Source organism: Protopterus annectens, chromosome 3.part0, assembly GCF_019279795.1.
Source record: "Protopterus annectens isolate FY-2018-M chromosome 3.part0, PAN1.0, whole genome shotgun sequence".
NCBI lineage: Eukaryota > Metazoa > Chordata > Ceratodontiformes > Protopteridae > Protopterus > Protopterus annectens.
In genome coordinates, this window is record NC_056731.1 from 1,197,166,160 (window position 1) to 1,197,180,768 (window position 14,609).

General features: G+C 37.8%; 1 protein-coding gene across 1 annotated transcript in view; it reads left to right on the forward strand.

The window, feature by feature from the left end:
- Window positions 1–14,609, forward strand: part of DNAH5 (dynein axonemal heavy chain 5) — a 1,226,896-nt gene that overhangs the window by 636,829 nt on the left and 575,458 nt on the right. Inside the window, exons 21-22 of the mRNA XM_044065791.1 lie at window positions 4,158–4,361; window positions 5,370–5,549. Coding sequence (XP_043921726.1) covers window positions 4,158–4,361; window positions 5,370–5,549 — 384 coding nt within the window. The remainder of the gene's footprint in view (window positions 1–4,157; window positions 4,362–5,369; window positions 5,550–14,609) is intronic.

Here is a 14,609-nt window from a genome sequence, read left to right on the forward strand (position 1 = left end):
TAAAAAAAGGGCAATACTAAAGCAAGGTGCTAAGTCAGAGTATGGTGGCACAAGATCTTATCTTTGCAAAGAACCAATGTTACTTTGGCAATGGGTAGTGTAATGCAACCTTTTACTGACAGCAATCTACCTTCCAAGGCAAGAATTTTTTTAGTAAATTTCTTTAGCAAACTTATTTTTATAGCAAATGAATGCCAGCAGAATATCTCAGCATTTTACCAAACTGTAATCTCTTGGTCATGGTTGAGCTGGATTTAGTTGCTACTTGTCTGGTTGCTCATTTTCCAAGGTTTTTTTCATAATTAATAATTAGAATGCTCTGAAACTGTGTGTCTGAGATGGCATGGAGGGATAAAGCTCTGACTATGGCCCACCCGACCTGAGTTTAATTAGTGGCCCTGGTGACTGATGGAGCTGCAAGGATGGATGAGCATTACTTTTGCTTAGGGGCATTCCTGTGGGTGTCTCAGATGAGGCTCCCTGGCAGAGGCTTGGGAACTTGCTACAAAGGGCATGTCTTAATGGGGAATAGTGTAGGGACATTGCAGAGGTGGGGCAAAATATTACACATTCATATTGCTCACCTGCCTCTGACTCTACCACAGAAACATTGATGGTGGGGTTCAGCTGGGTAGGTCATAAAGAAATATGACACCCTTAGGTTCTATACCAGCTGCATCTCTAACAGAGAAAGGCTGGGAGTAGGAGGTGGCTGGTAGACTCAATGATAGATGTGTAGGGAACACAGTATGGAGACATAGGCTGATGCAGAGGGGAGAAAGAGACCCCTACCCCCCAACCCCCCCCCAGAAACTATAAGCTTTCTCTTTTCTTTGATATATAGAACTGATTTATGCCATTCCTCTAGTTTAACAGATTTAGAAAGTCATGAAAAACTTGTTCTTATATTCCCAGCATGGAAAAGAGAACCATTTTTTTTTGTGTTTATACCTCTTCAGTGTTCAGTGGGCATACAATTGATCACAGAGCAGCAAGGCAAAGTTCTTTATCCCAAGCTGAACTCTTTCCACCTTTTCAGTTTGTAGTGTAGTGTAGATATAGAATCTTAACAATGATGTACGTCTAATCAGGACTAGTAAACTTTCTTAATGAAGCTAAGAGATCCTATATGCCTAATAACAAGAAAATTGTATGTTCAAAAGTACAAAAACATTCTCTAGCACAGCTTAGGGATTAGACACTCAGTTGTGTCATTCCAAGACTCTTAGACGTCTCATCTTTCTCTTCAAAGCTAATCTACCCTAGTGCTCAACCAATATGTGTGCATGTTTCTGCAATGTCAGTACATATTTCTGTATTTCTGCTGGTGGCAGTTAATGACTGAGTTAAAAATGTCCTTAAACAAATTCTTCATTTAAGATCTCCCAAAAAGCAAGTAGGTGTCATCGCTTGGGACCTAACTTTATGCTGAAATTTTTAATTCTCCTATCTCTTTTCTTTGTGACAGTCACTTTGGGGAGGAATCTCTGAATTGCAGGCTTTGGTGTATGTGCTCCCAGGGCCATTCCTAGGCAGTTTGGCTGGAAGGTGAAATTTGGAAAAGTCATGTCCTTCCCTCTAAATTGCTTTGTGTCCGGTAACTTTTGTGTGTTTCTCTGTCACTGCCTCCTGGGAGACTGTTAGGCTTTTCTTGGTGTAGAAGTGATTCTGAAACCTCCATGTACAGTGCTAAATAATGAGATGGTATCACTTTTCCTTTGTTTATGACAGAGGCAATATCTGCTGTTTTGTTAAATCCATCAATTCAATTGCCAGTGTTTTATGCATAGTATTAGAATACTAGAGAGTACCTATTAGGTACTTTGGATATCTGTAGTTCAGATGTACTAGGATGACTCATTCTTTCAGAAAATGTAATTAACTTTTTGTCTCCTTTGAAAAAGAAAAGTGAATTATTTGCCTTTCACAAAAAATATTGTATTGTTAGTTTTTAATATATACAATATCCTGACACTTTACATAGTTGTAGTATAGTTTACGTAGTCGTAGTATGGCTTGTGGATGTTTCTTTTTCTCGCTTCAGTGAAGTGAAGTAAGCACATGCCAGTGCTACATGTATGGAGCCTTGCATGTCCAAATGTCAGTTCCTGTATCTGCATGAGACCAAAGTTGGTCTTCTCAGGAGGAGCATCACAGCTATAGATAAATGGTTGGACTAGGTAGCTTTGCTGGAAAATTATCCTAAATGTTATGATTTCTGCTACTGTGGCTTCTTGTTTAAGATCTGTTATTAGGAATATCTCGAAAACTATAGTATGTCAGGCCAAATTGCTGCCACAAAGAAAAGAGAAAAGTAAACTCCCTTCCTCCTTCCTCTTATTCAGAAGAGGATGTTGATGATTTGATATATTTGGTTGGTGTTTTTTTTTTTTTGCCACTGGGGTATAATACAGATCAAGATCTTGAAAGTTGCCTGGTTGTTCATGCTACTGCCCCTCAAGAAAATGACTCTAATGAGAGCAGGTAATTGGATGAAAGGTGAATGACAATTTTAAGTAGTTTTAAAAAATGGTTTTCATCTTAGAAGCGTTACATTTGGTTCCTAGAGAATGATTAACTAAAATCTCTTGCATCCCTACCTTCTACTGAGTTTCTTCAAGGTATTTTTGAAAATGTTTCCCTAGAACATGATGCTTAACTAACAGCCTGAAAGAAATTAGACAATTTTTATAAGGTATTGGAAGAACATAGTTATTTGCATTGAAACCTTGTTACAGACCAAACTACAGCAGTTAAATCTTAGAGGGTGAGCACCAACTCAGTTCAGTGGGCATATGAGCCATTAATTTCCAGACTCATATGGCAGATATCAGTCAGGCATCCTATAACAGGCAAGTGTATCTTTGAGCAAGATAAGCCCACTCGACAAATTGTCCATTTTCAGGAGAGACACCAGGAAGATTGATTGTCTGGGGTTAAGTGACTTGCTTAGAGTCACACAGTAGACAAATATAGGTGGAAGGAATCAAACCCTGTACGTTTGATTGCAGGACACTGCTCATTTACAGCCTTAATCCTTTGCACTAATTGGTGGACATTACAAAGGAAATGGCTATAAAACCTTCACAAAAAATAAGCTCTCACTTGTTAAACTGTGGGAGTGACACTGCTAATACCTGCTTTTAGGGCTACTGTTTTTAGATCTGTCTTTTGATGTTTTGCATAAGTAAGTTTTCTGCCTTTTCTAAAGAATGTAAAAGCAAAGCTTTTCAGTTTGTATCAGGACAAATCATTCCTTTTTCCTCCTTCTTCTCACAAAGTACTGGAACAGCACGAAGAAGGGAAAAAGCAAGCAGAATTTTAAAGATATTACTTGTTCAACAGTAGATAAAAGAGTAAACAGGACACGCAGCCAATCCAATTAAGAAAAACCTAGCCAAGCTAGAGTTTTCACTGTGTGATTTCTTAAAACCTCTTGTAAAAGAGGATAATGGGATATAAGCAAATGACCCATTAAGGACATCAGGTGTTTCAGCTATGTAACAGTTTTCAATGCCCATGACTTTTTTTTCTTTTTATGTCTGTTAATGGAAAAATTCAGGCCAATAAAGCTGAACCCTACTAGCTGTGGACATGCATGTTTTAGTCTTCTTATGACCTTGTCAGCATAAGTCGACTGTTTGGCTAACCTTTAGAAACACAGGGCTGTTGTACCCAGCTGATGTCCATAACCATTAAGGTGTCATGCTGCTCACTATTTGTTCAGAATTAGAGTATACTTCAAACTGTGACTTGGCCTTTTATTATAAACAAAGCAAAATAACAGCAGCTGCTAAACAGAAGACATTAAAAACAACAGGCATGGGAAAGCAGAACAGTAGCAGCATCAGCAAAAATTTTGTAAATAGGACAAGTCACTTATCAATGTGGCATCTCATCTATAGCAGAATAACTTTTTTTTTTTACTTTTGGAGCTCTTCTGTGGGTTATCTCTTGCTCTTATGATTCCATTCATATATTAAAGAAATGATTTACTGTAACACTGTATGCTTTAAAATCTTGGTGATGATTAGTTAAATGTGTACAGTAGCAGAGATAGGTTTCTGTGTATATCTGATTATGTACACTTTGTTACAACTTAAATTGCTTACAGGTTAGGAAAGAGAAAACATAATGTAATCTTCTGTCCTCCATAGACCATCAAGCCTTCTGATATAGCCACGGTCCGAACATTAGGAAGACCGCCTCATCTTATCATGCGCATCATGGATTGTGTGTTGCTGCTGTTCCAAAGGAAAGTGAATCCTGTAAAACTTGATTCAGAGAGGAATTGTGTTACCCCATCTTGGCAGGAGTCCTTAAAGCTCATGACAGCTGGAAACTTTCTTCAAAACCTTCAGGTAAGAACAAGCAAATAAATCATTACATAAAAACACATTTAAAACACCTGGTGTTTAATGATTTGTGTTGGTTGCAATGCTACAGTATTTGATCCTTATGTTGTTTGTTATTGCAGCCTGTGTGTTTTACTCTTCTAACTTGAATTGCTTTTATATTTCTATATGTTAAGTTTTATTATATTTCTCTTTACACTTGCATAGTGCCTAAGTGTGAATTATCGAAAAGTATAATGAGATACTCAACAAGATTTGCCATTTCAACATTTGAGAAGTCCAAGTTCCTTCACCTGTTATTATGCAACGGCTATGAAACTTTTTTGAATGTGCATGTTTACTTTCTCTATTGTGTGCCAGCTCCCTATTGAAATGTTGGCACTCCAAACGCTGAGTACAGACAGTCCAAAATAAAGACCAAAAATCCAGGAGAAGAGTGAATCTCTAATAGTGGTCTTCTCATTTAAACTTGCCTTTTGCAGGGGGCAAGCCCCCCCTGCACCTCAAAGTTATAAATACTGACTCTGAGATCACCATACCTCAGACAGAAGGGAACATCCAGAGGAATAGCCATCTTGGAGTTAGTATATGCAAGTCTTTTTTTATTTTTGGCCATTCAGTCTCTGTGTTTTGGGAATCGCTCCAATAGGTCCCATCATTTCAAAGGGTTACCTTGTGGGCCTGTTAGACCCATTTATTATAATTCCAGCAATGTGAACATTTTTGCAGTAACTATGTAGCGCTTATTACTACAGCCACATCTTGGCCTTTTCAGTTCAGCTTTACGTTAATAATGTAGATGATATGGATTTAGAGCTCAATAGATTTGATGTGATCCTCTAAAGTTTATCTGCTCTACTCTGTTTATTAATTCCTTACAAAATATGTCCTAATTTAAGGCTTGTATTCACCATGTGATATGTAATACTTGATGTTTGTTATACATTTCCATTACAAATTACATTTGGTGAAAAGAATGAAATCTGGCTGTTTCTTTGTACTTCTTTTTCATAGCAATTTGCCAAGGATTCAATTAATGAGGAAGCAGTAGAACTACTACAGCCTTATTTTGAAATGACTGACTATAATATTGAAACCGCCAAAAGAGTATGCGGTAATGTGGCAGGTCTCTGCTCATGGACCAAAGCAATGGCTGCATTCTTTGCTATCAACAAGGAGGTGCTCCCTTTGAAGGTATGTTTGTTTGTTTTACAATACAAAAAAACAGATACTTTAATTTAGGGGAAGAAAACTGAAATGAAAAGAAACTCCTCTATGGGGATTTTAAAATGCCTATATATACTTGCAATCCTCTGCAATTACATTGGTGTCTAATAAGTAAATTCTGTTGTACTAGGAAAAGACAATGTTGTAAACCACAATTTTAGAATGTTTTACCAATTCATTTATATATGTATTTAACAAAATATGGTATTGTTCAGACAGCACAGTGGTAAAGTGGTTTGCACCACTGCCTCACAATGCTTTTTTTTTTCAGTTTGGTTTTCAGCAGTGGTGCTTTTTTGTATGGTGTCTGCATATTTTCCCTGTCAATTGTCACTGTGTGTTCTGGTTTCCTCCCACATCCCAAAGACGACACAGGCAAATTTGCATTCCTCTGAACTGCCTATTTGTGTGTGTGTGTGTGTGTGTGTGTGTGTGTGTGTGTGTGTGTGTGTGTGTGTGTGTGTCAGGATTAGTTTGTTCCAGCTTCACCCCCGCCCTACCCACACAACCCTAAATTCCATAAAATAAGGGGCGGGGAATGAACGAGGGATACTTTCATACAGACTTAATGGAAGACTTTGAGATTATATTATGAAAACTAATGAGGAAGTCCTGTAAATTTAGTAAGTTTAATTGACTGATTTTATGTTGGAATAAAACTACAGTGTAATCAGAGCTAGTTTTAGGACTTCAAAGGTAGTTAGAACATTAATGCAGCTAGAGCCCCCAAATGAATCATCTGAATCACTCGGCTCCCCATCACATTTGAAGAAATCATGGCACCCTACTCCCTCACTAGCAAGATCATTTAAGTCATAGTTCCTGTTGTTCACAGTGCTATTGTTTGTCACATGTGTAGTAGTGTGACATCGTTTTCAGAGTCGATGTTCTCACACATATATTGGTCCCATTCAGAAGACTGACATTTCAAAAAGTCAAACTTCATATCGTTGAGACCTTGTTATCAAATTTCCAAAAAGTTAAACTATTTGTATAGAGATCACAGTACTGGGGATTGCGGAAACTTTTTTCGTACAGTAATGTGATCTTGGAATTTATATATATATAATTTGCAGTGGTAGAGGGTGTAGGGGGGACTGCTCCCCATTGAAAAAACAGATTTTGGTTGTTTTCTTAGGTTTGACTTTTGAGAAAGTCTATCATATGGTCTCCGTTATATAAAATTCGATCATCTGAAAAGTCAAAGTATTTGTATGGAGATCATACTTCATTGGGGATCAGGAAATCGACCTATTTCCCCACATTTGTGCAATCTTCAGCTTGGTATATATAATTTGCAGGAGGTGAGTGGAGTGCAGGAGGGCTTGGCCTCACTGCAGAAACACAGATTTTGGTTGTTTTCATAAGTTTGACTTTTTGCAAAGTTGATTATATGGTCCCAACTATATAAAGTTCAACCTTCCAAAAAAAAAAAAAAAAAAAAAAATATATATATATATAGCATTCAAAGCTAAACAAATTATTCTTATGGTAATAATTTTAGTCAGCACTCCTAGAAAGATTCCATTAAGCCAGTCATTTGACCTGTTTTTAAAAACAGTTTACACTTTATAATAACTATACATTAAGTGGGAACATTTTTTAGGGTCATGGTTGCTTCTGTTCTGATAACTGCAGTTCTAAACATTGGACTCTTGTTATACTTTGAACGTAGCAAACATCTGTAACTTGGTAAAAGTGCAACCAAAACTTCCTTTTCACTGTTCCTTTGATATTACTGGGCAAAACTGCACTATAGATAATATGTTAGATGACATTAGTTTGGGAGGTTTATTAATGCTCACAGGTTATTCATAAGAATTCAGATTCAGGATTTAGTTATGTGTCAAAATGGTAGGACTGACTTCCCATATATTATGCAGCAAATGTGTGGATAAACTTATTGAATGGGATTAAGCTTTCCTTGTGTGATTTGGGAGTTTTTTCTGTGGGGTAGCTATTATTTTTAGCTTTTTGAATTTGTGCTTTAAAGCTTAGGTGCATTGGTCCAACAGAAGAAAATTGGTTCATAGATAAGTACTAGGTTAGCTTCCCATTTGAGCCTTTGTAAGCCTAGCTTGTTTCCCCTCAAATGTGAGAATCAAACTATGTATCTTGTGTCTGTGAAACAGGCACTTTAACTATTACACCAGTCCCTCTACTATAACTTCATAAACAAAGGACAGGAGATGTATTATTAAGATATCCATGCAAGGGTTTCATACAAAAACAAAACTGTGCACTAAACTGCAATTTAATACAATCCATCAGTCTTGTCACAAGAAGCTGTTGGCTCTCAAGGGGCTCAAGTTGAGTTGGTTGGCTGCCCAGACACATTACTGTGTCTATGTATTGCACTTGTGCTCAAGGTCAAAACTGGAAATGGTCCAAGAGGCCCAAGGCTAATAATCTGGTTAACAAAAGAATAAATTAAATTCCTGTGACTCTTACTTAATGAAAATGGTAATGCTCTCAGAGCTTAGCCATTTAGTTAGTGTTAATTTAGAAAATAATGTTCTTCTCAAATTGTTTTATAAATCCAGTTAGTATTTATTTAGGAAAATGTCTTTCTCATATTGTTTTACATACCCATTTATATATATATATATATATATATATATATATATATATATATAAATATATATATATATATATGTGTGTGTGGTGTCTTTGTACATGTGTGTTTGTGTATAGAGGGAGAAGGAGGTGCTTCTGTGCGTGTTAACAAGTCTATTTTAAGCTCTGAGTTTGGCCTCACTATAAGTTTACACATATGTAGTACTTTTAGTAGAGAAATATATGTACCTTAATATGTCATGAGCATTTCCTTTTGTCGTACTCTTGAAATAACAGCTTATAATCACCATTGCTTACAGCTACTGTGCTGCCATTTGAGATGAAATGAGCACTATTAATCATCAAGTTTTGATGACTCTTCTAGGAGATGTCATGCTGTGACTGCCTATTCCCAATGCTGTTACTGTGGGGCACGACAGAAACGCATACAAAACTAGGTCCTCTGCATTTGCAGAATGAATGTTGGACCAGGTGAAACACAACACCCATGGCTACTAATGTATTACCTGTCTCTCTAGTTTCTTTTAAGGTATATGTTTATCTCCAGGATCAAACAGGAGGGGACGGCCTAAACTGAGATTAAAAAAAAAAAAGTTTTCCTTGGGTCATATGAAACCAAGACAAGAAGATGAATTACACCAAAAGATCATTCAGAGAGCGAGAGGGCATGCCTTCTGCAGTCTACTCAGGGAGGAGAATGCTACCTCAGTGAAATAACCTCCATGAAATCCTCAAACCTAGGGTCTCTTTGGGAGGAGTGGAGATGGCATCTTCATCATCATCAGCATCCACTGCTGACAGATTGAACTTGAGATCCAAATGCTTGAACTTATAGGCATGCTACTTGAGCCTCCTTGGGACAGTTCAGATTTGGAGAATTCAAACAGCCTCTTTGGATTGGGGTCAGAAAGAAATACTTCAAGGAAAATAAAGAGGAGGATGTATCAGAGAAGTTGTGAGATGGTAATACAAGCTGATTATGGCAGACGTGGAAAGGGATAATGCCTGGACTGCTCCTTGAAAGGGCTGTTTTATGGATCAAAATGCACTAGAAGTTGCGAGCACCTGAAGCATCAGTGCCAAAAAGGCCAGCTGAGGAGTTGCCAGTGGATGAAAATTTGGATCCAAAAATCTAGATATGGTATCCTATCCAACAGTTCTGGATAAACTGGTAGCAGCACTGACATAATAAAAACGTTCACTTTAAAAAAACAAAAGACCAAAAATGCAGAAGAGTGAATCTCAAAATGCTGTCTTCTCTTTTCAACTTGCTTTCAGTGTCAGAAGAATTGATAGTTGATGTACCCTGATAAGCTGCACAAAGGTGGATGTCAGAAATGACATTAGTGACACCTGATCTGGCAGCACCACTGAAAACATAGCATCTAAGATTAGGGACCTCTTAACCTAAAAAAACTGTGAGGACAGGGGTTACTGATCTAGACTGGTGAGTAGCAGATCTTCAAAGGATGGTGATCAGCAAATCATAACTGGTCATCAGAAGTGTTAGAGACTGTCAGATAACAGAAGAAACAGGCAGAGGGAATGAAAGAGGAGGCTGCAAAATGTGGGAACTGTGTATTCCACATTTATCACTCAATCTTGGTAGCTGTGAAGCTACCTTATGCACAGGCTGTACTTTCAACACAAAATTGTAGATGTAATGAAATGATCTCCTTTTCACTCAGATATATTACTTAAGTATAGTGCTGAATCTGTATAAATATTACCAAAACTGTAAATTCAACATAACAGACTGTTTCTGGTCTCTCCTTATTTTATATAAAAATACAGTATATTATGCTGATATTCGCCATGAAATCCCCTAAATGACACATTTAATTTATATGGAAACATTTAAGATGTATATGCTACCCATTAAAGCCATATTTAGGTTTACACATCAGAGTGAATACATAAACTAAAACAGACTGGATTTTCCAGTTATAAACGTTTATGTCATAGCCTCAAATATTAACCCTGTTTTCTTATAGATTGATGATGAGTCAGAGTAATACATGCAAATTATGAAGCCAGTTGGAAGACTGTTTTATGCTTCACTGTTAAACTCATATGCACAGCTTCCAGTATAGAAAGACTAGTTTACTAACTAGTGGTCCCTGGAATACAGCAATGCATCCAATATTCTCCAATCTCTGAATATCTCTGTACACTTTGTACTCCTCTTAATTGAACACTCAAAACCAATAAAAAACAAAACAAAAAATACACACAAAAAAAATGTAAATCCAGAAGGAAGGTGCAGCTCAAAAACACAAGTCAAGCACAGAATGTCATATAGTAATGTATTTAGTGTACCACCACTTTATTCAAATGCTTTCGTCATAAAACAGACTTCTTCAGAACAAGAAACAAAGAGCATCAGCGAGGAATACTATTTAAACAGTTCCCAAGCAATTCATTGGTCAGGAATTAACAAGTTAATTGGTGTAACACAAGACCTCTTTTCCCCTAGTTCACTATGCAATATGAAAGTTCTTAAAGAAAACTCAACCATTAAAACCAAGTATATACACTTTAAAATAATTCATATATGCATATTATATATATATATATATATATATATATATATATATACCTAAGTTAATCTGTTAACCACAACATCCAAGATGTATACACTTTAAAATAATTCACATATGCTTATAATTATATATATATGTATACATATATCCATAAATATACCTAAGTCAATCTGTTAACCACAGCATCCAAGATGTTAAAAACAATACATATATTTTTTAATCTTAGTAAAGAACTAATGGACAACCTGTCATTAATCCCAGGTAGTTGACAGGCATTTGTTCTGATTTGCCACTTTAACTCTAAACATTCAAGGTTCTCATCAAATGAACCCCCCCCCCTGAGTACCCAGATCAATATGATCTATTGCTCCAAATTTAAACGAGTGTGTAGAGAACATCTTGATATGCTTGTATAGTGCATTCTTCTCATTATGCTGTTTGATGTCATATAAATGCTGGTAGATTCTGTGTTTGAGAGCTCTCTTGGTTTTACCTATATAAAAACCATTGCATAGGTCATGTAATGCGATGTAAACTATTCCCTTGGAGTAATAATAATAATACTTTTTACGAGGCAAGATGGTCCCAAAATATTTACGTGTCATTATGCCATTGTTAAAGATAAAGGGACATTGTGCACATCTCCCACATTTAAAATTACCAAAATCACCTGGATTACATATTTTTTTCTCAACCAGCTCCTTCAGGGAAATGTCCTTTTTATACACCACCAGGGGATGTGAACCTACTCTTTTGACCACCTCATTTTCAAAACTAAAAATGGACCAAAATTTACATATGACCTGTTTGATGTCAAAAAAATGTATAGTAAATACAGTAGAGAGTCTACTCTGCCCAGACTGATCAATGTCGTACCTTTTTGGTAAACAAGTCGACAACAGGACAGTGTAAGTCCCCTGCTTCCTTTTTGTTCTAACCTCTTCAGCTATAGTGCTGATAAAGGAAGTTGGATATCCCCTTCTCTCCAACATGACCTGCAACGTGTAACATTCATCCAAAAAGTCGACTTCGTCAGAAACCATCCTGGCCAATCTGACGAATTGTCCCTTGACAAGACATGTCTTTTGGTGTAGAGGATGCCAACTTTGAAAATGTAGCAAAGAATTTGAGTAAGTTGGCTTCCTGTGCAACTGAGATGTAAACACTTTCTTATCTTAGTCCTTCTTGATCATAATGTCAAGGTAGTGCAAAAAAAATTTTTAACCATGGTAAATTTCAAAAAATCAATAGTGTTGTTAATATAGGTGAAAACTCTTTCCAAGTCATCCTCCCTACCTTTCCAAAAATGGACTAAGTCATCCAGATACTGGCCATACATTACCCAAAGATGTTTAAAGTCCGAGTCTAAGATGTACAAGTTCTCCCATTGAGCAAGGACAGTATTACTGAAAATTAGGGCACAACATACTCCCATGGCAACCCCCTGTGTCTGCTTAAAAATCTGTCCCTCAAATGTGATGAAGTTGTTACCAAGGACTAACTCCATACAACTACGAAGTGTGAGTATGGTGTTATGGTCCATGCTTGTATTGAAACAACGGTAATCGTAGAACCATTCGAGACCTAAGTCATGGGGACTACTGAAAATAGGTCGCAGATGTCAATGGTGACCATAATTAAATTGTCTGCATGCATTTCTGGCTTAATTTTACCAAAAAAGTCCCAAGAATCCTTAATCACCCATTGTCTGTCATCCAACACGTTTCACCTTACTATCAATAAACTTAGCTAAACAAAAAGTCTTTGAAGCTTTCGCATCCACAATTAGATGGAGGGGTGGGTTAACTATGGATTTATGGACCTTGGGTATTCCAAAAATAGTGGGGATCCGTGGATGTTTGACATCAAGAAACTCATGAACCTCCAAGCTGATTTGACCATTGAGATGTAATTCTTCTAATATTTCTATAGGCTATGTTATGGTTGTTTCTGGACACCTCGGTATATGTGTCACTATATAACAACTCAAAGAATTTTTGGTTGTAGGCATCATTGTCCATAACTACCAATCCCCCACCTTTGTTGGGTTTCATGAGTGTTAAATCACCTCTATCCAAAATGCTATGTAATAGCGTTCTTTCAGCTTGTGTAAGGTTGGTTATGTCATGGTGCCTATTCTCCTTTAACATTTCCTAATCTGTAACCTGTGTCCCAAGGTCTCCTATCACACTTTTGGTATTTAGTGAGCTACCGCCTATGTGGTAGTTCATGGGTACCGAGTTTTTCCCAAAGAGAATGACTGCACTTCTTGGCATTGAGCTTTAGGCCATGACTTTGACACCAAGCATCTGTCTCTTTGAGGCCCATTTATAGAATGTGTTCATCATTAGGCGATTCTATTATGGCTCCAAGTTTGCAGTCATCTGCGAACTTTGTTAGCCAAAGACCTTCTGTGTTGGCCTACACTTCAGAGAAGTAGATGTCAAACAGGAGAGGACCCAGGACCGAACGCTGTGGTACTGCACTTGTCACTGGTCTGAAGTTGGACTTGAAGTCAGCTACTTTTACTGTGTGGGTTCTGTCAGTGAGCCAGTTGGCCACCCATCTTGTGACATCGGGATTTATGCCCATTTTAGTGAGTTTATCTGTAATTCCAGAGTGGGGGATGGTATTGAAAGCCTTGGCGAGGTCAAGATAGTCTGTGTGCACTACCTTGCCCTTGTCTATGGCTATGGTGACTGCTTCAAAGAAGTCAGTCAGGTTTAGTAGACATGACCTACCTTTTACAAACCCAAACTGAGTGGGGTCCAGGGTTTGGAGGTTACCTATGTCTTTGTTTATAAGCTCCAAGATGATACATTCCATGGCCTTGCAGACCAGGCTCATCAGGCTAATGGGGCAGTAGTTTCTGGGGTCCATGTTTGCACCGCCTTTGTGGAGTGGGATAACTGTCACTGTGCGCCATTCAGTAAGCACATAGCCTGGGATGAGGCTATGATAGAACATGGTACTTAGGTGGGGGTGCCAGTTCGTTCTGTAGTTTATGCAGTATGCAGCCTGGGATGTTTTCTGGTCCCATGGATGCTGTGTTCTTGACTTTGGAGAGTGCGGACATTACTTGTTCATCCATGATTACAGGGGCTTTTCATTCTTCCGGTATTAAGATAGGCCCTTTGGAGGGTGAGAGAGGGGTAACGTTAGCACTGGACATATCTGTCAGGATGTTGACAATATTGGTTGGTTCTTTATATTTAGTGCCATTGTGCTGTAGCTCAGAGCAGGTCTGAGTGTTGCTATTGAGATTCTTGACATAGCTGTAGAATGCTTTTTGGTTGTCTTTGGAATCAGTGGTGATTTTATTTTCATAACTGGCTTTGGAGGATTTTATGAGGGATCTCAGCTTCTTGCTGAGGCTAACCAGGGAGTTCCCACAATTTGGGATTTTACTCTTTTTTGCAACAGCTTCTTCCTTCTGTTGTAGAGTTTGTTTGTGGCAGGGGACCACCAGATTGGCTTCCTTTTTTGGAGGATAGCATCTTGGTTCTGTTGGGGATGGCACGATCCATGCTTATACAGTGCATTTGTGTAAGATTCAGTAGTCATACCACTATTTTCCGCCTGCATGGGTGTCGTGAAGTTTGCCACTTTTGTCTTAAGAAGCACGAAGTTGGCTTTGGAGTAGTTTTTGACGGTGGTTTCCTTAATGGAGGGTGGGATATGGATGTCTAGGATGATTAGCTTGTGGTCGCATCTGACCAGCAAGGAGTTGACCTCTGGCATGGAATACCAGTACCACAATTCACTGAAAGCAACAAAATGGAGAACGAGCCGAGTTAAATGATTTATTCAATCCACAAAAACCAAGTAATGCGTGATTAACGCTATAATTATAATTGGTGTTTTCATAAAAAACTTCTTCAGATACACACACTTGAATGCCTTAACC